This window comes from Pezoporus occidentalis, unplaced genomic scaffold, assembly GCF_034315485.1.
Source record: "Pezoporus occidentalis ecotype Australia unplaced genomic scaffold, CSIRO_AGI_Poc_V1 ctg695, whole genome shotgun sequence".
In the NCBI taxonomy this organism is placed as follows: domain Eukaryota; kingdom Metazoa; phylum Chordata; class Aves; order Psittaciformes; family Psittacidae; genus Pezoporus; species Pezoporus occidentalis.
The window spans coordinates 1-20402 of NW_026916047.1; the positions used below are offsets into that span (position 1 = coordinate 1).

General features: G+C 63.7%; 4 protein-coding genes across 5 annotated transcripts; 2 read left to right on the top strand and 2 right to left on the bottom strand.

Moving 5' to 3' along the window:
- Nucleotides 1–68: 68 nt before the first annotated feature.
- On the top strand, nucleotides 69–743 carry LOC134175552 (protein SCO2 homolog, mitochondrial; the record flags this gene model as incomplete). The annotated part of the gene is given in 2 exon segments (XM_062641634.1): nucleotides 69–92; nucleotides 94–743. Coding segments are annotated over 2 exon segments (660 nt in total), but the record flags the coding sequence as incomplete, so codon positions are not given.
- Nucleotides 744–1428: 685 nt separating this feature from the next.
- Nucleotides 1429–9083, bottom strand: NCAPH2 (non-SMC condensin II complex subunit H2). The gene is made up of 21 exons (XM_062641639.1): nucleotides 9046–9083; nucleotides 7896–8115; nucleotides 7713–7814; nucleotides 7130–7185; nucleotides 6535–6616; nucleotides 6361–6429; nucleotides 6185–6264; nucleotides 5726–5859; nucleotides 5520–5594; nucleotides 4634–4728; nucleotides 4497–4559; nucleotides 4314–4380; nucleotides 3919–4026; nucleotides 3614–3667; nucleotides 3308–3375; nucleotides 3144–3213; nucleotides 2978–3037; nucleotides 2779–2831; nucleotides 2575–2676; nucleotides 2196–2345; nucleotides 1429–1942 (listed from the first exon to the last, which is right to left on the bottom strand). Exons 2-21 carry the CDS (start codon nucleotides 8013–8015, stop codon nucleotides 1805–1807), a joined length of 1746 nt encoding a protein of 581 aa, XP_062497623.1. The 5' UTR covers nucleotides 8016–8115; nucleotides 9046–9083; the 3' UTR covers nucleotides 1429–1804.
- A 48-nt stretch (nucleotides 9084–9131) lies between these two features.
- On the top strand, nucleotides 9132–16543 carry LMF2 (lipase maturation factor 2). 2 transcript variants are annotated; one of them, XM_062641636.1, is made up of 14 exons: nucleotides 9132–9291; nucleotides 10117–10370; nucleotides 11838–11866; nucleotides 11953–12149; nucleotides 12340–12518; nucleotides 12714–12852; nucleotides 12999–13133; nucleotides 13223–13328; nucleotides 13612–13708; nucleotides 13796–13978; nucleotides 14981–15149; nucleotides 15275–15386; nucleotides 15631–15724; nucleotides 15803–16543. In XM_062641636.1, exons 1-14 carry the CDS (start codon nucleotides 9195–9197, stop codon nucleotides 16151–16153), a joined length of 2142 nt encoding a protein of 713 aa, XP_062497620.1. In that variant the 5' UTR covers nucleotides 9132–9194; the 3' UTR covers nucleotides 16154–16543. The 2 variants fall into 2 exon arrangements, with proteins under 2 accessions (XP_062497620.1, XP_062497621.1); XM_062641637.1 differs by having other exon boundaries at nucleotides 9133–9291; nucleotides 15631–15730; nucleotides 15812–16543.
- A 212-nt stretch (nucleotides 16544–16755) lies between these two features.
- On the bottom strand, nucleotides 16756–20092 carry MIOX (myo-inositol oxygenase). Its single transcript, XM_062641638.1, has 10 exons — nucleotides 20003–20092; nucleotides 18885–18953; nucleotides 18541–18621; nucleotides 18226–18388; nucleotides 18070–18137; nucleotides 17879–17988; nucleotides 17692–17759; nucleotides 17489–17538; nucleotides 17271–17383; nucleotides 16756–17173 (listed from the first exon to the last, which is right to left on the bottom strand). Exons 1-10 carry the CDS (start codon nucleotides 20018–20020, stop codon nucleotides 17065–17067), a joined length of 849 nt encoding a protein of 282 aa, XP_062497622.1. The 5' UTR covers nucleotides 20021–20092; the 3' UTR covers nucleotides 16756–17064.
- Between the last annotated feature and the right edge of the window lie 310 nt (nucleotides 20093–20402).

Below are 20402 nucleotides of genomic sequence, written 5' to 3' on the forward strand. Positions count from 1 at the left end.
GGGTCACAGGTCACGTGCGCGTCAGGGTCAGAGGTCAGCCCCGCCATGCTGCGCTCGCTGCTCTCCCGCTTCCGCCGCCCGGAGCCGCGGCCGCTCCCGCTGTGGCAGCGCGCGCTGGTGGCGGGGGCGGGCGCGGGGGCGGCGGCGGGCGCGTGGCTGTGGCTGCGGCAGCGGCGGGAGCGGGAGCGGCAGCGGCGGCGCCGGGAGGCGCTGCGGGAGCTGGCGCTGGCCCAGGGCGACTTCGCGCTGCGGGACCAGAGCGGGGCCGCCCGCGCCAAGAGCGACTTCCGCGGGCAGTGGGTGTTGCTCTACTTCGGGTTCACGCACTGCCCCGACGTGTGCCCCGCCGCGCTGGAGCGCCTCAGCCGCGCCGTGGCCGCGCTGGAGCGGGACCCGGCGCTGCCGCCGCTGCAGCCGCTCTTCGTCACCGTGGACCCCGAGCGCGACGACGAGGCGGCGCTGCAGCGGTACCTGCGCGACTTCCACCCGCGCCTGCTGGGGCTGACCGGCACCGCCGAGGAGGTGCGCGCCGCCGCCGCCGCCTTCCGCGTGTACGCCAGCGCCGGGCCCCGCGACGCCGACGGGGACTACATCGTGGACCACAGCGTCCTCATCTACCTCCTGGGCCCCGACGGGCTCTTCCTCGACTGCTACGGCAGCAGCAAGAGCGCCGAGGAGCTGGAGCGCAGCGTGCGCAGGCACATGCACACCTACCAGCCCCTGCAATAAAGCGCCTGCAGCACGCGTGTGAGTGCTTTGGGGGGGCTGACACCCCCTGTGGCAGCGGGGCACGGGGCACCCTGACAGCCCCCCAGGGTGCAGTTATGGGGGGGGGAACATGGACCCTGATGGCTCCTGTGGTGGTGGGTACCGGGGTGGGAGGACTCTGACAGCCACCCCCGCCCCAGCATGGCAGGGACCATGGGATGGGGACCAGAACAGCCCCAACACCCCTGTGGCAGTGGGGAGTGAGGGAGACACAGAGCCTCACACCTCCTGCTATGGCAGGTATAGGGATGGGGGACACCAACATCCCCAGTGTCTTTTGGGGTGGTGGGAACCAGGGTAAGGGGCCCCCCAACATCCCCCATGGTGACCCCAGCACCCGCCACAGTAGCAGGAACTGGGGTAACATGAACCCTGACACTGCCTGCAGTGGCAGAGACCAGGGTGGGGGACCCTGAGACCCCGCAGTGGCTCCCATGGTGGTGGGAACCAGGAGATGGGACTCTGATACCCCTAAAAGCAGTAGATCCTGGGTGAGGGGGACCCCAGCTCCCCCTGATGCCTCCTTTGGCAGTGGGCATGGGCACTGAGAGCCCCAATACCTCCTGATACCCCTGACGAACCCTCCAGGTGCATCCCCAGGAGTTGGGGTCTGTCCCCGCAGAGCAGCAGAGCTGGTCATTGTATCAAAACCGGGTTTATTGCCGTGGGGAAGGGGAGTGAGGGGACATAGGGGGGTTTGGGAGCACACGGAGGGGACTGAGATGATGTGGGGGGTGGAAGTACATAAGGGGGGAGTTGGGGATAAACAGGATGGGTTTGGGAGTACAAAAGGGGCACTGGGCATGAGTAAGAAGGGGTTGAGGACACATGAGGGGCTTTAGGGGTACAAAAGGGGCTGTTTGGGGCTATGAAGACAGTACAGAAGGCGGAGGGTTGGGGTATGAAGGAGGGGTGCAAAGGAGTGTTGGGGTACAAAATGGGTATTGGGGGATTTCAAAGGGTACAAAGGGGCTTGGAGGAGGGGTTGGTGGGAGGTGGGGGGGTTGGGGTGCCCGGGGAGTATCCCCCTCCCCCTTCACGGGCATGCTGAGGGCAGGTGGAAGGCCTGGAAGCGCTCGTGCGCCTGCTGATGCGTGAGCAGCCGGAGCCGCAGCGTGTCCAGTGCCTGCTCCAGCCCCGGGTCCTGCGCCAGCTCCACCACGTAGTCATTGGCCTGCAAGGGACGGGGAAACGCTGAGGTCTGTGGTGGCACAGGGAGCCCCCGAACACCCCCAGCCTCCCCGGTCCCATTCATGCCCCCTATGGCACTGAGGAGCTGCGGGCCCAGGGCACTCACAGCCCCCTCTCACCAGCTGCAGGGTAGGGGGCACTCACAGCCCCCCATGGCACAGCCCCCCCCCGCACTCACCAGCTGCAGGGTAGGGGGCACTCACAGCCCCCCATGGCACAGCCCCCCCCGCACTCACCAGCTGCAGCGCCGCCATCAGGTACCGGCTCACCTCGGCCGGGGGCCGCCCCGCCACGAGCCGTGCGAATGAGCGCCAGTGCCCGAGGGCGCCGCAGCCCTGCACCAGCGCCTGCCCGTAGCCACGGACATCCAGAGCCTGGCGGGACTCCTGCGGGGGCAGCGGTCAGCGAGTGGGGGGAGAGGAGAGGAGAAAGGGAAAAAAGGGGGACAAGGGAGAGAAAATGGAGGGGGAAATAAGGAAGGGGGGGAAGAAAAGAGGAAAGAGTGGGAAGGGGGAAGGAAAAGCAGGGGAGGGAAAGTGAGAAGGGGGTTAGAAAAGGGGGGGATAGAAAAGAAGAGGCAGGAAAGAGCGGTCCCAGCCCCTCCTATATCCCTGCCTGCTCCTGCAGCAGTGGCACCATCCGCTCCTCCCAGCACTGCACACGCTGTGACAGCTCTGTCTCCTGCACATAGCGCTGCGACTCCACCATGAACAGCTCCTGGGGGGCACAGGGAGGGTTGGGGTGCACGGGGACAGCAGGCGGGGTGGGGGCACCCCACAGCCTCCAGCACCTGCACTGCCCCCCCCACATGGCACCTACCACGTTCCTGCGCACCAGCTCCTCGTAGCACAGAGAGTTGGAGGGACTGGGATCTGCAAGGGGGACAGCGGCAGTGAGGGCACATGGGGACATGCAGAGGGACAGGTCTGAGCACGGACACACACACAAGGACATGGCCAACGATGGACAGACAGAGGGACAGGGGATGCAACCCCCCCCACCAGGGCCATGCACTCACTGGGGGCTCCTTCCTCCAGCTCCTCCAGGGCCTCAATGTCCTCGTGCTCCCCAAAGTCACCTATGAGGAGGGAGTGTGCTCAGTGACCTCCCCAAGCCCTGTCACAGCGGGAGGGGGCCCCCCGTAGGGGTGGAATAGGGACTGGGGAGGTCTGGGGGTGCAGCACCTTCTTCATCGTCCTCAGCCCCTCGCTCCTCCTCCAGCAGCTCCGGCTCCTCCTCGAGCTGCAGTGGCTCCTGCAGGGAACAGGCCTGAGCCCCCACCCCGGGGGTACAAGGCAGGGTACCCCCAGCCCAGCACACCCCCCCCCCCCCCTCCAGCCCCACTCACCCTGGGCTGCAGCTTCCTTTGCGCTGCCACCCGCTCCTTCATCTGCTTCCAATAGAGCACCTCCAGGTCTGCAGCAGGACAGGGGCAGGGCAGCACCTCTGCACCCTGGGGGGGAGCCTGCCCTTCCAGCTCTCCCCCATCAAGGCACAGGGTGGCCACTGGTGCCATCCCAGGCTCCACTCACAGTTTTGGGGTGCAGGGTCCCCTCTGCCCTGGCTCTGTCCCCCCAAGAGAACAGCGCAGAAGCTGGGGGGGCTGAGAGTCACAGGCAGGACACAGAGCGTATTCCCCAGCCCCACTACTCACCGGCAAAGGTCAGGCCGTTCTTCTTGGCTCTCCTGCCATCTGAGACGTTGTTGTCTGGGGGAACCACAGGGTTGAAGATCCCACCAGCCAAAGGTTCCCATTCCCACCAGGAGAACTGGGATCCCAGAGGAAGAACCCCCCCAGGACAGCAGCACCGACACCTCTGCCACCACCACAGACCCCACACGGGGCTGTGGCCTCCAGAGCCACCTCCAAGGTGTCGTGTTGAGGTCCCCCCGTGGGGCTCAGCTGACCCTTCCCGTTGGATCCTGGCCGGATCCCATGGGACACGCTGCGGTACTCACAGGCCATGGCGAACCACTTCATGAAGTTCTGGAGCTTCCGGGGGGATTTCCTCTTGCGCTTCCCCCCCACCATGTCCTCCAGGCCCAGCGGCACCAGGAACGGTCTTCCTGGGAGTGGGAAGGGTCAGACTGGCCCTGGGCGCTGCCGGGAATGCTGGAGGGTGGCTCCAGCCTCGGCCCTTGGCACAGCCCCTCTGGGCACCATGGGGCCAGCAGAGACCCGTCGAGGATCCGGGAATGCCGAGGGACAAGCAGGTGGGAAAAGGAGCCGGGATAAACCCACTGTGGCTCCAGGGATGCCGAAGGACAAGAGGATGGGGAATGGAACCAGGATGAGGGGGTGCTGCACAGACAGAGCCAGGGCAGCAGCCCTGTCCTCAGCTCCCATCACGTACCTTTCCTTAGGGGTTTGTCCTCGGAGCCTGCGAAGGGATCAAGACTTTGCCACGGATCCAGCAGCTCCTGCAGGGAGTGGGTGCTGATGCATCCACAGCTCCCTGGGGCACCCTGGGAAGGGCTGGGACATCCCAGGGCTTCCCGGTGTCCCACAGCCCCAGGACGCTCCAGGTCCCCCTTACCTTGACATGGGTCTGGGGGTGCTGGGCAGGGGCTCGCTCCCGCAGCGCGTATCCTGGGGTGCTCTGGCAGGGGCAGGATGAGCCGCATGAGCCGAGGCTCCGGTGAGGAGCGTGGCGCTGTCCCAGCCCTCACCTACCCGCTGTGATTCCATGTGTTTGGCACCACCCGGAGCCAGCACCGCGGCATCCTCCTGCATGGGATCATCTCCACCAGCACCATCATCCTCCAGTCCTGCATGGGAATGAGCCGGGATTCCCTGTTTCCCAAGGAGCACCCCAGGGGCTTCATGGAGGCACAGTAGCTGTGGCACGGATGGATACGCAGGCAGGACACATGGGCTAGACATGACACATGGACGTGACACATGGATGCATGGGCAGGACAGGCAGACACCAGCAAAACCGCAGGGACAGCCTGTGCCAGGTTCAGCAGCAGCAGTCACTTTTCTCTTTCCCAGTAGCTGGTGAAGGGCTGTGTTTGGGCTTTAGCCATGGGTTTAGCTGCTGCTCAGTAGCACTTACCCTGACTTTTCAGTCTCGTGCTCTGCAGCGAGGAGGGGCACGGGAAGCCGGGAGGAAGCAGGGATAGGACACCTGCCCCAAACTAGCTAAAAGGGTATTCTGTACCACAGCATGTCATGCTTGGGATGGAAACTGGGGGGAATCACCCGGAAGGCCCAGATCACTGCTCGGGTTGGGCTGGGTATCGGTCAGCGGGTGCTGAGCGGTCATGTTCTCTCCCCTTGTTATTTCCCTTATCATTATTACTACTGGCGGTAGCAGCAGTGGTTTGTGTTATACCTTAGTTACTGGGCTGCTCTTATCTCAACCCATGGGAGTTACATTCTCTCCATTCTCCTCCCCATCCCTCCAGGAGCACGGAGGGGGAAGAAGCGGGGGGGAGTGAGCGAGCAGCTGCATGATTCTGAGTTAGCGGCTGGGCTAAACCACGACACACGTGGACACAGTGAGCAGGACCCAGGGACAGACACACGGGCAGGACACAGGGCCCTGGGATCTCACCTCCCTCCTCAGAGAAGCTCAGTGCCTGGACAGGAGCCTCTGCACCGCTGCTGCTGCTGGGGACACCGGCTGGAGCTGCCGCGGGTGACAACGGCCACAGGTCATCGGCAGTGGCCCTGGCAGCAGAGCCACCAGCGCAGGGTTGCCCAGGGCAGCCTCCCTGCGGGCAGGAGCATCCCGCTCCATGCCCTGTACCCAAACCATACCTGGGGCAGGGCCAGGGCTCTGGGGGTGGGCTGGGGACAGCCCCGCCAGCTCCAGCAGGAACGCTCCGGATTTGTGTGGGGTACACACGTTCATCCTGAAATCCTTGCGGCTCGCCAAGACCTCCCCCTTGCAGCTGCGGGCAGAGCCCCATCAGAGACCACAAAGCAGCCTGCGGGAGGGGATGGCCCCAGCGGGGGGGGCACAGCCCCGGCCTTCCCAACAGTCATTCCCAGCTCAGTCCTGCTGGGATCTCCCAGCCCAGCCCTGGCTCATCCCTTCCTCCCCCCCCCCCCCCCCCCCCATAGCCTACCTGCACCACAGGCAGCTCCCAGCCTCCAGAATCATCCCTCCCAGTTTAGGTGGGAAGGCAGCAGTTCCCTGGTTGAGGCATAGGGAAAGCCCAGCCCCACCACGGGGGCACCCAGGTAAAGCCACAGGAGTGGCTAAGGGAATCTCACCTGAGCAGGGGGTTGTCTCTCTTCTCATCGTCTTCTGGTGGGACCAAGGACATGGGGGTTGAAGGAATGATGCTCACGGGCTGCAGAGGCAAACAGGTGGGTTGAGGGCACCTCGGGATTCATCCTAGGAAACCCCAGCACAGGGAGAGAGAGCAAAGGAGGGGAATGGCTCCTACGTTGGACTGGTGATCCTTCATGTCCACATTGGCCTGGCTGGTGTCCTTGATGTCATCCAGGGAGAGGAACTGCAGAGAGAGACCCACATGTGGTCACCTGTCTGTCTGTGGGGCCACGAGGACACAGGGGTGGGATGGACCCAGCACCAGAGGCACTGGAGCTGCAGCTCTCACCTTCTCATCAATATCTTCCTCCCCAAAGGTGGCATCGGCGTCTCTCCCATCTGGACCCAGGGAGCTGGGCAGCTTCTCCTGCCTGGATCAGGGAGCAGAAAACAGGATCAGCATCAGGGAATCCTGGAATGGTTTGGGTTGCAAGGGACCTTAAAGTTCCTCCAGTTTCAGGGACACTTTCCACTAGAGCAGCTTGCTCCAAGCCCGTGTCCAACCTGGCCTTGAACACTGCCAGGGATGGGGCAGCCACAGCTTCTCTGGGCACCTTGTGCCAGCGCCTCAGCACCCTCACAGGTAAGAGCTTCTGCCTAAGAGCTCATCTCAATCTCCCCCCTGGCAGGTTAAAGCCATTCCCCTTGTCCTGTACTGAGAGCAGGCAGGAAAACCACAGGATGGTGGCACTGGAAGTGCACATGGGGACAATCATGGCCCCAGGTTCTGGGGTTCATCCCACTGGGGACATTTCTTGCAGCTCCCCCCAAAGTGCTTTGCATGGGCTCGAGACCAACCCTGCAAGAGGCATGTTTGGGTTTGTAACACAACGACTGCTGAGGGGCAGCAGGGTAGGAGGAGCAGGCACTGCAGTCCTACTTACTTCTTGTTGGAGATGTAGTCAAGCGTCTGGTACACCAGTGAGTAGAGATACTCCACCTGGGGAGGAAAACAACCAGGCTCAGGAGAGGGAGGAAGCAGCTCCCAGAAGAGCTGATATGAGGGGAACCACCACCCTCCTCTGATCCCCAGTGCTTGGGTTCCTGCTCACCTTGTTCTTCTTTTCCCTGTTTCTTCCTTTCTGAGGCCAGGTTTGGGCAAGCTGGGACCTGGTGTCCCTCCCCATGGCAAGGGATTGGAGCTGGATGAGCTTTAAGGTCCCTTCAACCCAAACCAGTCTGTGACTCATGATTTTATGACATCTGTAGTCCTCAACAGGAGGATCTCCCTTATCCCTTTGGATTTTTGGTGTCTATACACATTATTCTGGTCCAGTGCTGTATAAATCACTTTAATCCAGCCCCATATAAATCATCACCAATTCTGACATGATCTCTTTTGTACATCACAGAGTGGACCTGGCCATGGAATTCCATTCAATCCCACACTTGTCAGCGCTCACATCCCTGGCAGACTCTCAGAGCCACCCCTAACACCTGGCTCCCCCATCACCACCAGCTCCTCACCTTCCTGCTGTAGACACAGGCGGATCCCTGGATGAGCAGCGCCGCCTCCATGAAGTTCATGGAGGTTTTCCCATTGTCGAAGGAAATGCAGACGTTCTCCAGCTGCCGGGAACAGGAGTGATGGCAATGGGGAGCGGGGGGGGGGTTGGGATGGACCAGGGCAGGACCCCCCCATCACCTCACCTCCTCCAGGTACTCGCTGAGCTGCGCGGCCACGTCCACCTCCCAGTTCTTGGTGAGGTCGCGGATGGGCTGCAGGAGGTGCACGAAGCGGGACTCCAGCTCCCGCCTGGGGGGGGGCATCTTCTGAGCTCTGAACGGGGTTAACCCCCCCTGTTAGCAGCCGGTGATCCCACAGGTGGCATCGGAGAGGGGCAGGTCACAGAGAGCAGCTGATGGAAACCTGAAGCGGAAACCTGGAGTTGAACAGAACCATGCAGTGAACACACATCATGGAATCAACTGGGTTGGCAAAGAGCTTCAGATCAAACAGTCCAACCATTCCCCAGCACTGCCAAGGCCACCACTGCCCCATGGCACTGAGGCCTCATCTCCACGCTGTGTGAGCACTTGCAGGGACGGTGACTGCAGCCCTGCCCTGGGCAGCCTGTTCCAATGCCTGAGCACCCTCTGGGGCAGGAATTGTTCCTCAGCTCCATCTACACCTGCCCTGGTGCAGCTTGAGGCCGGTTCCTCTTGTCCCATCCCTTGTTCCTTGGGAGCAGAGCCCAGCCCCTCCTGGCTCCATCCTCCTGTCAGGCTCTTGTAGGGAGCCATCAGGTCCCCCTGAGCCTTCTCTTCTCCACACTGAACCCCCCAGGTCCCTCAGCCCTTCCCCATCACACTTGTGCTCCAGGCCCTGCACCAGCTCCAGTGCCCTTCTCTGGCCCTGCTCCAGCACCTCAATGTCTCATTTCGTACAATCCCAGCCTGGTTTGTGTTGAAAAGGAGCTTAAAGCTCCTCTGGTTCCAACCCCTGCCACAGGCAGGGACACCTTCCACTAGAGCAGCTTGCTCCAAGCCCCTGTGTCCAACCTGGCCTTGAACACTGCCAGGGATGGGGCAGCCACAGCTTCTCCGGGCACCCCATTACTTGCATTGTGAGGCCCGGGGCTGAGCTCTGAGCTCTCTTCAGCCCCTCAGGACCCGGAACGGAGCAGTGAACATCAACTCCCCCCCACCCCGGTGCAGCCGCAGCTCAGCGGGACCCCGCAGCTGGCTCCCATCAACCTCCTGGTCCCCGGGCACGGTCAAGCTCCCGGGGCCGATCGCTCGGGCCGATCCCAGCGAACCCCTGACCCCGGTCAAGCCCCGGCCCCGGTCCGCCGCTCACCGCCGCCCGCCGCCTCCTCTCCTCTCTGCCGCCATTTTACACTTCCCGCCCGAAACGGCGCGGGGAGGAGCGTGCTGACGTCATTGCGCGCAGGCGCAGCGGGCGGGGCGAGCTCTGTGGTGCCGCCGCCGCCGCCGTTGCTGCCGCTGATGGCGGAGCCGCCTCGGCGGGTGCGGGAGCTCCTCCTGGCCGGGCTGGCCGCCGCTTACCTCGCCGCCTTCGCCTCGCTCTACGTGCAGGTCCCCGGTACGGCGGGGCGCGGGTGGGGGGTGCCGGGGTCTGTCGTGGTGGTGGTGGTTGGGGGGGGCTCTCCCTTCCCGCAGTCCTGTCCCGGGGGTCCCGGCGGGCTCCGGGCCCACACCTCGCTGAGGTACCGCAGCGCAGTGCTGCGGCGGCCGCGGCTGCTCCGGCCTCCTACGTGGCTCGCCCTGGTCTGGCCGCCGTTTGGGCTCATCCCAGGGCTGTTCCGTGCCCAGTCCGAGAGGAAATGGGTTTTCCGAGAGGGAATAACGGCTGCGTGTCTGATGGGCACCAGCGGCGTCCTTCAGGGACCCGCGCTGCGGGCAGCGATCTTTAATGTTTGGTAGTAACGATGTGGAGAGCGCGGCTGAGTGTGCTGTGAGGCGGTGTGCTGGTGACACCGAGCTGCGGTGGGGTGGAGGCGGTGGCATACTGGGAGGATGCTGAGGATGGGTTGCTGGGGAGGTGCCCTCATCACGGGCTGTAGCAGCAGGACAAGGGGTGGTGGGTTCAAACTGAAAGAGGGGAAGTTCGGGTTGGAGATAAGGCAGAAGTTCTTCTGGCAGTGTTCAAGGCCAGGTTGGACAAGGCTTGGAGCAAACTGCTCTAGTGGAAGGTGTCCCTGCCCGTGGCAGGGGGTTGGAACTGGATGAGCTTTAAGGTCACTTCCAACACAACGTGTTCCATGATCCTATGAAACTGGGAAGCCAGTGTTGAATGGGGCCAAGCTGGAGCTCCTCCAGGTACTGACAGGGTGGGCTCCCAGTGTGCTGCCCCACCTTTAGCAGCCTAAAAGTACCTTTATCCCACTTCCCACCATCCCTTTTCCAGGTCTCTATGGAAGAGATGGAATCCTGCCTGCTCGCAGAGTGCTGCGCCTCAGTGGCCAGCGTCTATGGGAGCAATTCCGGGATTTTCCCACTCTCCTGTGGCTTGGGCCCAGCCTGGGTTTGGATACAGAGCTGGGAATGGAGCTGCTCTGCCTTCTTGGGGTGCTCTGCTCCTTCGGTGCCTTGCTGCTGGAGCCCCTGAGGGACAGCCTGGTCTTTGCCTTGCTCTGGGTGCTTTATTTCTCACTCTACCAGGTATGAGATCCAATGGGAAGGGGTTTGTGGAGCCCTGGAGGGGTTGGAATGGGATCTAGGAGGGCAGGGAGGTGACGTTGTTCCATTAATACCATCCCATGAGCTCCTGGCACTCTCAGCTTCCCCCTTGGAGCTGTGGGGAAGGTGCTGATACCTCCTTGGCTCATGTTGGTGGGTAGAGCACCATCCTTGTGCCAATTCTTGGTGCTTTCTTAGGATAAACCCCCCTGGACTTGCCTGCAGAGCTGATTCCCTGCCTTGCCAAGCCTTGCCAGGGCCCTTATCCCAAGCTCCAGGCCCTTTCCCTGTATCCCACAAGATCTGTGTCCCCCAGCCATGAATCCACCCTCCTGAGCCGCTTCCTGCTGGTGAGTCAGATCCCGCTGTGCAAGCGGCAGTAGGAGGAGGAATTGAGGGATCCTCTTTCCTCTGAAACCAGGGAATGAAGGGAGGAAATCCCCCCTCTGTTTAGAGATCCCCCCAGCCCTCACTGCTCCCTCCTGCTGGAGTTTGGGCTGTGTCTGGCAATGCAGGGAATGCTGTTGGGAAGCTGGAAGGGTGAAGGGCTGGCTATAGGAAGGGGGTCCCTCTGTGCTGGGGGGCTCCCCTGCAGTGCTGTCCCCCCACAGTTTCCCCAGCACCCGGCTGCACCCCATGGGGAGCTGTTGCATGGCACAGGCGGTGCTATTGAGCTGTGTCCATGTGTCCCAGGAGAGCCATGGCAGGAGCTGGGGCTCGGAGGGATTCAGTGCCCTGGCAGGGGGAGGGAGCAACACCTCTTGGGTGGGAGGAGGCTCTGGGGGACCCCCACCCGTGGGGGCTCTGTCCCTGCGTGGCTCCTGTGCCGTGTGTGGCTCTGCCTCTGCCGGCCCATGTGCGGCCAGAATTCCTTCTCCTCGCTCCCTTTTAAGGGTATGCTGGAGAGAAAGTCCCTGTTCCTGCTCCTTGGGGCAGGCTCCAGCCCTGGGCCTGGGCTGGTGTGAGAGCTGCTCCTGGCCGCTGCCCTCCTGCTCCTCCTGCTGCTCCTCATAGCTTTGACCTGCCAGAGGGGAGACTGAGATGAGCTCTTAGGCAGAAGCTCTTCCCTGTGAGGGTGCTGAGGCACTGGCACAGGGTGCCCAGAGAAGCTGTGGCTGCCCCATCCCTGGCAGTGTTCAAGGCCAGGTTGGACACAGGGGCTTGGAGCAAGCTGCTCTAGTGGAAGGTGCCCCTGCCCATGGCAGGGTTTGGAACTGGATGAGCTTTAAGGTCCCTTCCATCCCAAACTATTCCATGATTCCATCAGTGACGCTGCTGTGCTGGAGCTGAACAGGGCTGGGCTGTGTTCCTGCACACACCATGGAGTCTTCTCTCCCAGCACCACTGGGGTACATGAGGGGGTCTGTGGCCACCCCAGGGCCATGGGGGATGGACTAGGGCCCAATCCTGCCCCCATTCCCTGCTCACCAGCCTCCCTCTCTCCTGCAGGTGGGACAGGTCTTCCTCTATTTCCAGTGGTAAGTCACCCCCACCTCATCCCTCCCTTTGGGGGGTCCACCCTGCCTGGGTGGCAAGGGGGGCCACAGCTCTGATGCTCCCACAGGGACAGTCTGCTGCTGGAAGCGGGGTTCCTGGCCGTACTGGTGGCCCCCCTGCGCCTCCTCTCGTGGGGGTCCCCAGCCTGGCGCCCCCACGACAGCATCACCTTCTGGCTCATGCGCTGGCTGCTCTTCCGCCTCATGTTCGCCTCGGGGGTGGTGAAGCTCACCAGCCGCTGCCCCACATGGTGGGGGCTCACAGGTGAGGGGGCGCTGCAGCTGTGGGGCCAGGCAGGGGCACTGCCCTGAACCTCAGGCTCTGCTCCCCATGCCCAAAGACAGCCGCTGTGGGCTCCTCTCCTGTGTTGGCATAGCTTTTTGCTGGCTCTGCCCGATCCATTCTGCATCCATGTGACCCCCATGTTCCCCCCCAACCCCTGCTGTCCCCCCAGCTCTCACCTACCACTACGAGACCCAGTGCATCCCCACGCCAGCTGCGTGGTTTGCGCACCAGCTCCCAGTGTGGTTCCAGAAGTTCAGTGTGGTAGCCACCTACGTCATCGAGGTCGCTGTCCCCGTCCTCTTCTTCGCTCCCATCCGCCGACTCCGGCTCTTCGCCTTCTACAGCCAGGTGGGGGGGCAGAGACAGGTCCAGTCCTGCTCCTTGTAATCCCACGTGCCGTGGGGCTCCCCAGGATGGGGAGCCCAGCTCAGGCCGTGGGCAGAACAGGGCCCCTGTGGGAGCTGGGGTGGCTGGTGGTGATGAGGTGCCTGATGCCCTCTGCCCCCTACCACTGCGACACCCCGACCCTTTGCTGCTCCCCAGGTCCTGCTGCAGATCCTCATTATCCTCACAGGCAACTACAACTTCTTCAACATGCTCACCATCGTCCTGGCTTCCTCCCTGCTGGATGAGGAGCATGTGGGGCGCTCAACAGGGCGCAGCAAGAAGAGGAACACAGGCTGTGAGTCTGGGGTGCCCAGTCTGGGGGTGGGCTCCCGTCTCTGCCCTGTGCCGGTGTGAGCGCAAGGGGTGGTGGATTGGCTGCTGCTGCAGGGATGTGTTTGGCCTCTGTCTGCTGTGGCACTGAGCTACTGTGTCATGCCACAGCCTGGCCCCCCAGCCTCGGGTCCTTCCTGTCCACGCTGCTGGAGCTGAGCACCTACAGCCTCCTGCTCTATTGGAGCATTCAGTACTTCAGCCTGGAGATCAACTGGGACAAGAGGCTGCTGGAGTCCAAAGTGGGTACGTCGCAGCAGGGGCTGCAGGGTCCCGGTGTCCCTGGGGTGGAAGAGGCTCTTCCCTGACCCTCCATGGGTTTTCCTTCGCTCCAGCCTTCACCTACCACGAGTTCACGATGTGGCTGCGGGCGGTGACACTGCCGCTGGTGGGGCTGGCCTTCCTCTCACTGTCCTGGGAGATCCTGGCTGCCATGTACCGGTGCGTGATGGGAGGGGACACTTGGGGCTGCTCTGGGGTCCCTGGGGGTGGGATTGCTGCAGAGAGGGACACTTGGGTATGGGGGAGCTGGGTGGGAAGGCTGGACCTTGGGGCTGTATGAAGTGGGGGCCTTGTCATGGGTGCTGGGAGCATTAGAGGGGGACTAAGCCCAAGCACAACTACAGGCTGGGGGAGACTGGATGGAGCAGCCTGAGGAGAAGGACCTGAGATTCAGGGACCCTTCCAACCCAAATGAGTCTGACACATCTCTCCCCTTTTGCAGCTGTGCCTGTGTCCGTGGCTACTTCTGGAAGCTCTGGGCCATGCTGCAATGGGTCATCTTCACCACCGCGGCCGTGGGGGTATTTGCCATCAGCCTGGTGAGTGCAGGGATGGGGTTTGGGGAGCAGGACGTGGTCTGGGCCCGCTGTGCCATGGTGCTGGAGCCTTTCTCTGCCCCTTCCCAGGTGCCCTTCACCTACATAGAGTTTGAGTCCAACGGGAAGCTGTGGCCCGGCATCCACCAGGCGTTTGGCGCGGTGCAGCGTCTCCAGCTCGTGAACTCCTACGGGCTGTTCCGCAGGATGACGGGCGTCGGGGGGCGACCTGAGGTGGTTTTGGAAGGCAGCTACGATGGGCAGAACTGGACGGTGAGCACTGGTCCCCAGTCACAGGGCCCTTGGGTGGGAAAGGGTCTTCAGGATCATCCAGTCCAACTGTTCCCAGCACTGCCAAGGCCACCACTGCCCCATGGCACTGAGGCCTCGTCTCCACGCTGTGTGAACCCTTGCAGGGACGGTGGCTGCAGCCCTGCCCTGGGCAGCCTGTTCCAATGCCTGAGCACCCTCTGGGGCAGGAATTGTTCCTCAGCTCCATCTAAACCTGCCCTGGTGCAGCTTGAGGCCGTTTCCTCTTGTCCCATCCCTTGTTCCTTGGCAGCAGAGCCCAGCCCGTCCTGGCTCCATCCTCCTGTCAGGCAGTTGTAGGGAGCCATTAGGTCCCCCCTGAGCCTTCTCTTCTCCCCACTGAACCCCCCAGGTCCCTCAGCCCTTCCCCATCACACTTGTGCTCCAGGCCCTGCACCAGCTCCAGTGCCCTTCTCTGGCCCCTCTCCAGCACCTCAATGTCTCTCTTGTAGTGAGGGGCCCAGCGCTGAACACAGGATTCAAGGTGCAGCCTCACCAGTGCCCAGTGCAATCCCTGCCCTGGCCCTGCTGCCACGCTTGGTGCTGGCACAAGCCACTGTGCTGTTCCTCCTTGGCCACCTGGGCCCGCTATTGGCTCATTCAGCCACTGTCAACCACCCCCCGCCCAGGTCCTTTTTCATGGGCATCTTTCCAGGCCCTCCTCACGCCTGGAGCGCTGCTGTGGTGGTTGTGAACTGAATGCACTGAGCTTTGGTGAATCGAGTCTCACAGTTGTATTTAGTGCCACAGGCAGGTGTGGGGTGGCTGAGGAATCAACTCCACTGGATCCAAGCATCTGTGTCGCACTGGCCTGTGTCCTCGGGGGGGCTTTGTCCCTCTGGAAGCACATGATAACCCCAGAAGTGACTGTGGGTACGCTCAGCCTTATGCCAGCAGAGCTGGGGGGAGCTCCAGGGCCACCTCCTTACCCCCGCTGACACCCGCCATTCCCTCTCTGCCCTCCAGGAGATCGAGTTCATGTACAAGCCAGGGAACGTGAGCAGGGCTCCCCCCGTGGTGGCCCCGCACCAGCCCCGGCTCGACTGGCAGATGTGGTTTGCAGCCCTGGGCCACCACAGCAGCAGCCCCTGGTTCAGCAGCTTCGTGCACCGCCTGCTGCAGGGCCAGGAGGACGGTGAGTGGGGCTGGGGCAGTGCTCTGTGCTCTGGAGACACGGGCTCCAGCCCAGCAGTGCCTCGGGGTGCCCCTGCACCCATGGGTACAGGCTCCCGGCCGCAGCTAACGCCACGTCTCCTGCAGTGATCCGCCTGGTGCAGGTCGATGAGTCCCAGTATCCCTTCAACGCCCGCCCCCCTGTCTACATCCGTGCCCAGCTCTACAAGTACTGGTTCACCAGCAGCGCCGAGGGCAGGTGAGTGGCACCGGACCCCTCTGCACCCGTCTGCACCCTGGATCTGATGTGACACCACATCTGCTTGCAGATGGTACTGTCGCCTGAGTGCCCAGGGGGTGGCGCAGGCTGGATTTGGGATCTACCTGGGATCATTAACTTGCCCTGCAGCTCCTCAGCACCCTGGGCTCTGCCTGGGGGTGTCAGGAGCCACCCACGGCTGTGGGAGGGGCCAGGCAGGGTGCTGAGCTCTCCCACCCCACAGCCACTCGTGGTGGCGTCGGCAGCGGGTGCAGGAGTTCTTCCCCACTGTGTCCCTGGGTGATCCCATGCTGGAGAACCTGCTCAACCAGCACGGGCTCAAGGTAGGACCCCACCCCACAGTCACCCCACGGTCACCCCACAGTCACCCAGTGTCCCCCTGACCTCCTCCTCACCCCCGGCAGGACAAGACCCCGGCAAGGCGCCCACTGGCCACGGTGCTGCCGCGGGTGCTCCAGTCACTGCGCCAGCTCTGCCGCCCGGTGCCCGGCCCCACCATCCTCTGGTCCCTCTACCTGGTGGTGGCCACTGCCTGCCTCCTGCGAGCCCTGCACCACCAGTGCCGGGGGGGGGCACCCCCTGCCTGCCACAAAGGGCCCCGGCGCGGAGACCCTGCGGACAGGGGGGGTGCGGAGAAGAACGGGCACATGCGGAGGAGGGAGCCCCAGGAGAGGGGTGAGAGCCGGGCCTGCGGTGGCCCCGAGGCCTGTGGGGGCGGCCGCCATGGCACCAAGAGGAAGAAGTAGCACCCAGAGCCGCCAGCCTGGGTCTCATCTTCCACCGGTGGACTGAAGGCACCCCAGGGTGCTGCACTAATGCCAGCAACACCGGGTGGCTCCATTGCCTCTGATCCTTGTGCTGCGGCTTCAGGGTGATGCTGGCGCTTGTGGGGTGGGTATTGGCACTGGTGGGGCAATGCCAGGCACTGGTGGGGTCATGCTCGGTGCTGGTGGGAGCAGCTTTGGGCAGCACCAGCCTTTCCAGTTATCCTTCCCAGCCCTTAGCCACCACCAGACCAGTTTGGGTTCTCCCTAGACCAGCTGGGCTGCTCCCCCCCCCCTCGCTGGGCTGCTCCATGCTCCCCCAGTGAGCTCAGCAGGTTCCTATGTTTTCTAAATAAAGCCTTTGACATTCCAGCCCCAGGGCTCTTGCTGGGATTCCTGCCTGGGGAGGAGTCCCCCGTGTGCCTGGGGTGGGGTTGCTCCATGTCTCCCCTATAGTGCAGGTGCCACTGGGCGTGTGCGACAAGCAGGTTTATTGTATGGCCCCAGTGCCCCCCATGGCAAAGGGGCTGTGCCATGGGGCTGGGGTGTGCTGAGAGTCTCAGGGTGGTGCAGTAGGGGTCCCAGTGTGATACCATGGGTCACAGTGGTAGTTCTGGTGTACTATACCGGGGGTCCCACTGCAGCACAGTGAGGTCTCGCTGCAGTATGGTGGGGGTCCCAGTGCATTGTGTCTTTGTGGCAGGGATCCCGGTGCCTTGCCCTGGGGGTCTCAGTGGGGTATGGTGGTGGGGATCCCAATTCAGTGTGGTACTGGGGGTCCTGGCGCAAAGGGGGGACCCGTTTTGGTGCAGTGACAGTCCTGGTGCAGTGGGGGTCCTGGTGTGGTCCCAGCGCTGCCCCCGGGTTGGGGGTGCTCCCAGTGTGCCTCCCCCTCACCAGCAGAGCTCCCCAGGGCAGTACTTGTCGATGAGCGACTGGTAGTAGCTGCGGAGCTGCTGCACGTCAGGCAGCTCCTCCTGCTTCGTGTACAGGTCGAACTTGCTGTGGAGTAGTTCAGTGTGGTCAGTACTGGAGGGGGGGGGGTCACCTGGGGCTGAGCCCCCTCCCAAAGCCCCCTACATCCCCCCCAGTCACGCACTTGAGCTCGCGCACCCAGGGCAGCATGCGAAGGTCCTCCTCGCTGCAGAGGTGCAGGTAGTCCCCGTGTGCGTGCCAGGGGTAGAAGGAGTGGAACCGCACCATGTAGAAGGCCTGAGGGCATGGGGATGGGCACGGAGAGGGAGTGTCAGCTCGGGGTGGGGGGACCATGTGTCCCCCCCATTACTGACCTCCCTTCCCTGCAGCCGCATCCCTCACCTCCTTGGGCAGGGTGAAGTTGTTGAACTTCATGACCCGGTACATGTACTCTGGGGAGCAATGGGGTGCAGCGATGGGGCCGAGCACCCCAAGAGCTGCACCCCCCAGCAAAGGTGCTGCAGGCCTGAATCCCTGGGAAAGAGGGGGGTCCGGGTGCCCTGTTTGTGGGTGAGGGACCCCCTGCTTCCCCTCTCATCCCTTACCATCGTGTCCCCAGGACATGAGGACATTCTCCAGGCCGCAGCGGGGCTGGTACATCCCGTACTCAGTGCTGGGGATGGAGCCAGGTTGGGGGGCTCAGGGTTGGTGCCTTCACCCCCCCACCCAGGTAGTGATGTGGGGTGCAATGAGGGGTGTAACGTTGGGTGCAGCCCTCAGCAGCCACCTCACCTGTACCGGGGGTCCTTGGTGTCGGGGTTGTTGTGGAAGGTGGAGTCTCCAAACACCACTGACTTCTGCACTTTGCAGCCCACGGGGAAGGTGTCCCCCACCACGGCCCACTGCGGGGGTGCATGGGGGTCTCTGACCACCGGGACGCCCCTGGATCCCCTCCTGCCCCCCAGTCCGTCCCCCCCACTCACCTGGGGTTCCCCAAACAGCGCCAGCACCTTGCCCAGGTCGTGCAGCAGCCCCACGAGGTGGAACCAGTCTGGGGGTGAGCGGGGCTGTTACCCCCAATGGATGTGACCCCGGGGGGGGGGGGGGTGTTTGGGGGTGCGGGAACCCCCCAGCTTTACCTTTGTCAGGGTGGGCCTTGCGGATGCCCTCTGCTGTCTGGTAGGCATGGAAGGAGTTGGGGAAGTCCACGTCTGGGTCGGACTCATCCACCAGCTCATCCAGCAGCTCCAGGGCCTCCATCACAGTCATGCGGCGCTGTGAGCACGGCCCGTACTGCGCACACTGTGTGTGTGGGGGGATGCAATGGGGTTTTTGGGGACAGGGTCCCCCACAACCTGCGCCGGGACCCCAACACCCCCGACCCCCATTGCAGTGCGCAGGGAGTGGGTGCCCCAGTGCATGGGCTGGACTTGGGGTGCTGGGGGGGTTCACACCTTCTTGCGCACGAAGTCCACGGTCTGGTGTGTGTGCATGAGCCGGTACGTGTTGTACACCCGCTCCAGCAGCTTCCCCTCCTGTGTGCAGTGCGGGAGGGGGGGTCTAGGGTGTGGGGACACCCCCCAACAGAGCACAGCACCCCTGGACTCCCACAGCAGTGCATGAGACCCCCCTGGCTTGGATATGGGGGTTGCAGCTGGATCCCCCCTGCACCCTGCTTGTGCAGGGACCCCCCATAATGACCGCCCTGGTGCAGGCACCCCCCCAAACTGCCCAACTGGTGCAGGAGAACCCCCCAGTGACCCATCCAGTGATGGGGACCCCCTGACCCCCCCCTCACCGTGTAGTTGCGGTACTGGTGCCGGGGCTCGGCCGTGCTGGGGGGCAGCTCCTCAGGGCAGTTGGATTCCTGGGGAGGGGAAAGGGCTGCTCAGGGTGTGGGGGGCCCTTCCTGTGCTGCTGGTGGCATGGGGGGACCCAAGGGTGCTGCATGGGACTGCATGGGACTGCATGGCATCGCATGGTGCTGCGCAGCCCTGCGCCATGTGTCACAGCATTGCAAGGCTCTTGGGTGCAGCTGAACCCCAGGGTGCTGCCCAACGCCCCACGTGTCCTGCACCCCCCAGGGGTGGGAGGCAGGCCCCAAGGACTGTGGGACCCCCATTTTGCCCCGGCCGGTCACTTGGCTGGAACCCACTTGGGGGTTGGCACCCCATGGCAGGGAGGATACAGCCGTGGGTCCTGGGGGCTCCTCCACCCCTCAAAAGGCACCAGCCCTGGGGTAGGGGCCCCTGGGGCTGCTGCCTGTGGCATGGGTCCCATGGGGGTGACACTTGTGGGGCTGAGCCCCCGGGGGGGGGGGGGGGGGGGGGGCGAGGGGGTCTTCCCGGGTGTGGGGGGAGTGCAGGGGGGCGATGTCCCCCGGGTGTGGGGCAGTGCAGGGAAGGGGGGGGCTCTGTCCTCCGTGTGTGGGGCAGTGCAGGGGAGGCTCTGTTCCCCGTGTGTGGGGCAGTGCAAGGGGGGCTCTGTTCCCCATGAGTGGGGCAGTGCAGGGAAGGGGGGGGCTCTGTCCACGTGTGGGGCAGTGCAGGGGAAGCTCTGTTCCCTGTGTGTGGGGCAGTGCAGGGGGAGCTCTGTCCTCCACGTGTGGGGCAGTGCAGGGGGGGCTCTGACCCCCGTGTGTGGGGCAGTGCAGGGGGAGCTCTGTCCTCCACGTGTGGGGCAGTGCAGGGGGGGCTCTGTTCCCCATGAGTGGGGCAGTGCAGGGAAGGGGGGGGCTCTGTTCCCCGTGTGTGGGGCAGTGCAGGGGGAGCTCTGTCCTCCACGTGTGGGGCAGTGCAGGGGGGGCTCTGACCCCCGTGTGTGGGGCAGTGCAGGGGGGGCTCTGACCCCCGTGTGTGGGGCAGTGCAGGGGGGTTCTGGCCCCCCATGCATGGGGCAATGTGGGTCTGTACTCACCACCCGTTGGCTGCTCATGGCGGCGGGGCTGTGGGTGCTCGGCTCTGGCCCTGCTCGGCCCCCCCCCGGCTTTATCCCCGCGGGACAATGGGTCACCAGTTAACCCTTGTTAATGGTTCAACTGGGGCAGGGGCCGGGCCTGGGCTGGGCAGCCCCGAGCAGGGACCTCAAGCCCCAACCCCAAACCCTGACCCCCAGCAGGGACCCCCAAGTTGGGACCCCCCGGCGATGGGGCGGCCCTGGGGCTGCCTATGGGGAGCAGACGGGCTGCAGTGTGACCCTGATGGGGACGGGGGAGCAGGACTTGGCCTGCACCCTGGGGCGCAGTGAGGGGCTGGGGGGGCTGTGCGGAGCAGGCTGGGGGCAGGACCCAGCAGGCAGCTGCCAATGGGGCTGGGGA

Coding starts and splice junctions, on each gene's coding strand:
- NCAPH2 (XM_062641639.1), bottom strand. CDS start 8,015: ATGCCCCCCCCCAGGCGGGAGCTGGAGTCCCGCTTCGTGCACCTCCTG. Junction 4,560..4,633: donor AACACATGGAATCACAGCGG/GTAGGTGAGGGC, acceptor TGCCCCTGCCAG/AGCACCCCAGGATACGCGCT. Junction 4,027..4,313: donor GGACAAACCCCTAAGGAAAG/GTACGTGATGGG, acceptor TCCCACTCCCAG/GAAGACCGTTCCTGGTGCCG.
- LMF2 (XM_062641636.1), top strand. CDS start 9,195: ATGGCGGAGCCGCCTCGGCGGGTGCGGGAGCTCCTCCTGGCCGGGCTG. Junction 12,519..12,713: donor TCTTCGCCTTCTACAGCCAG/GTGGGGGGGCAG, acceptor GCTGCTCCCCAG/GTCCTGCTGCAGATCCTCAT. Junction 12,853..12,998: donor CAAGAAGAGGAACACAGGCT/GTGAGTCTGGGG, acceptor GTCATGCCACAG/CCTGGCCCCCCAGCCTCGGG.
- MIOX (XM_062641638.1), bottom strand. Junction 17,539..17,691: donor CATGTCCTGGGGACACGATG/GTAAGGGATGAG, acceptor ATTGCTCCCCAG/AGTACATGTACCGGGTCATG. Junction 17,174..17,270: donor CCCTGGGTGCGCGAGCTCAA/GTGCGTGACTGG, acceptor ACTACTCCACAG/CAAGTTCGACCTGTACACGA.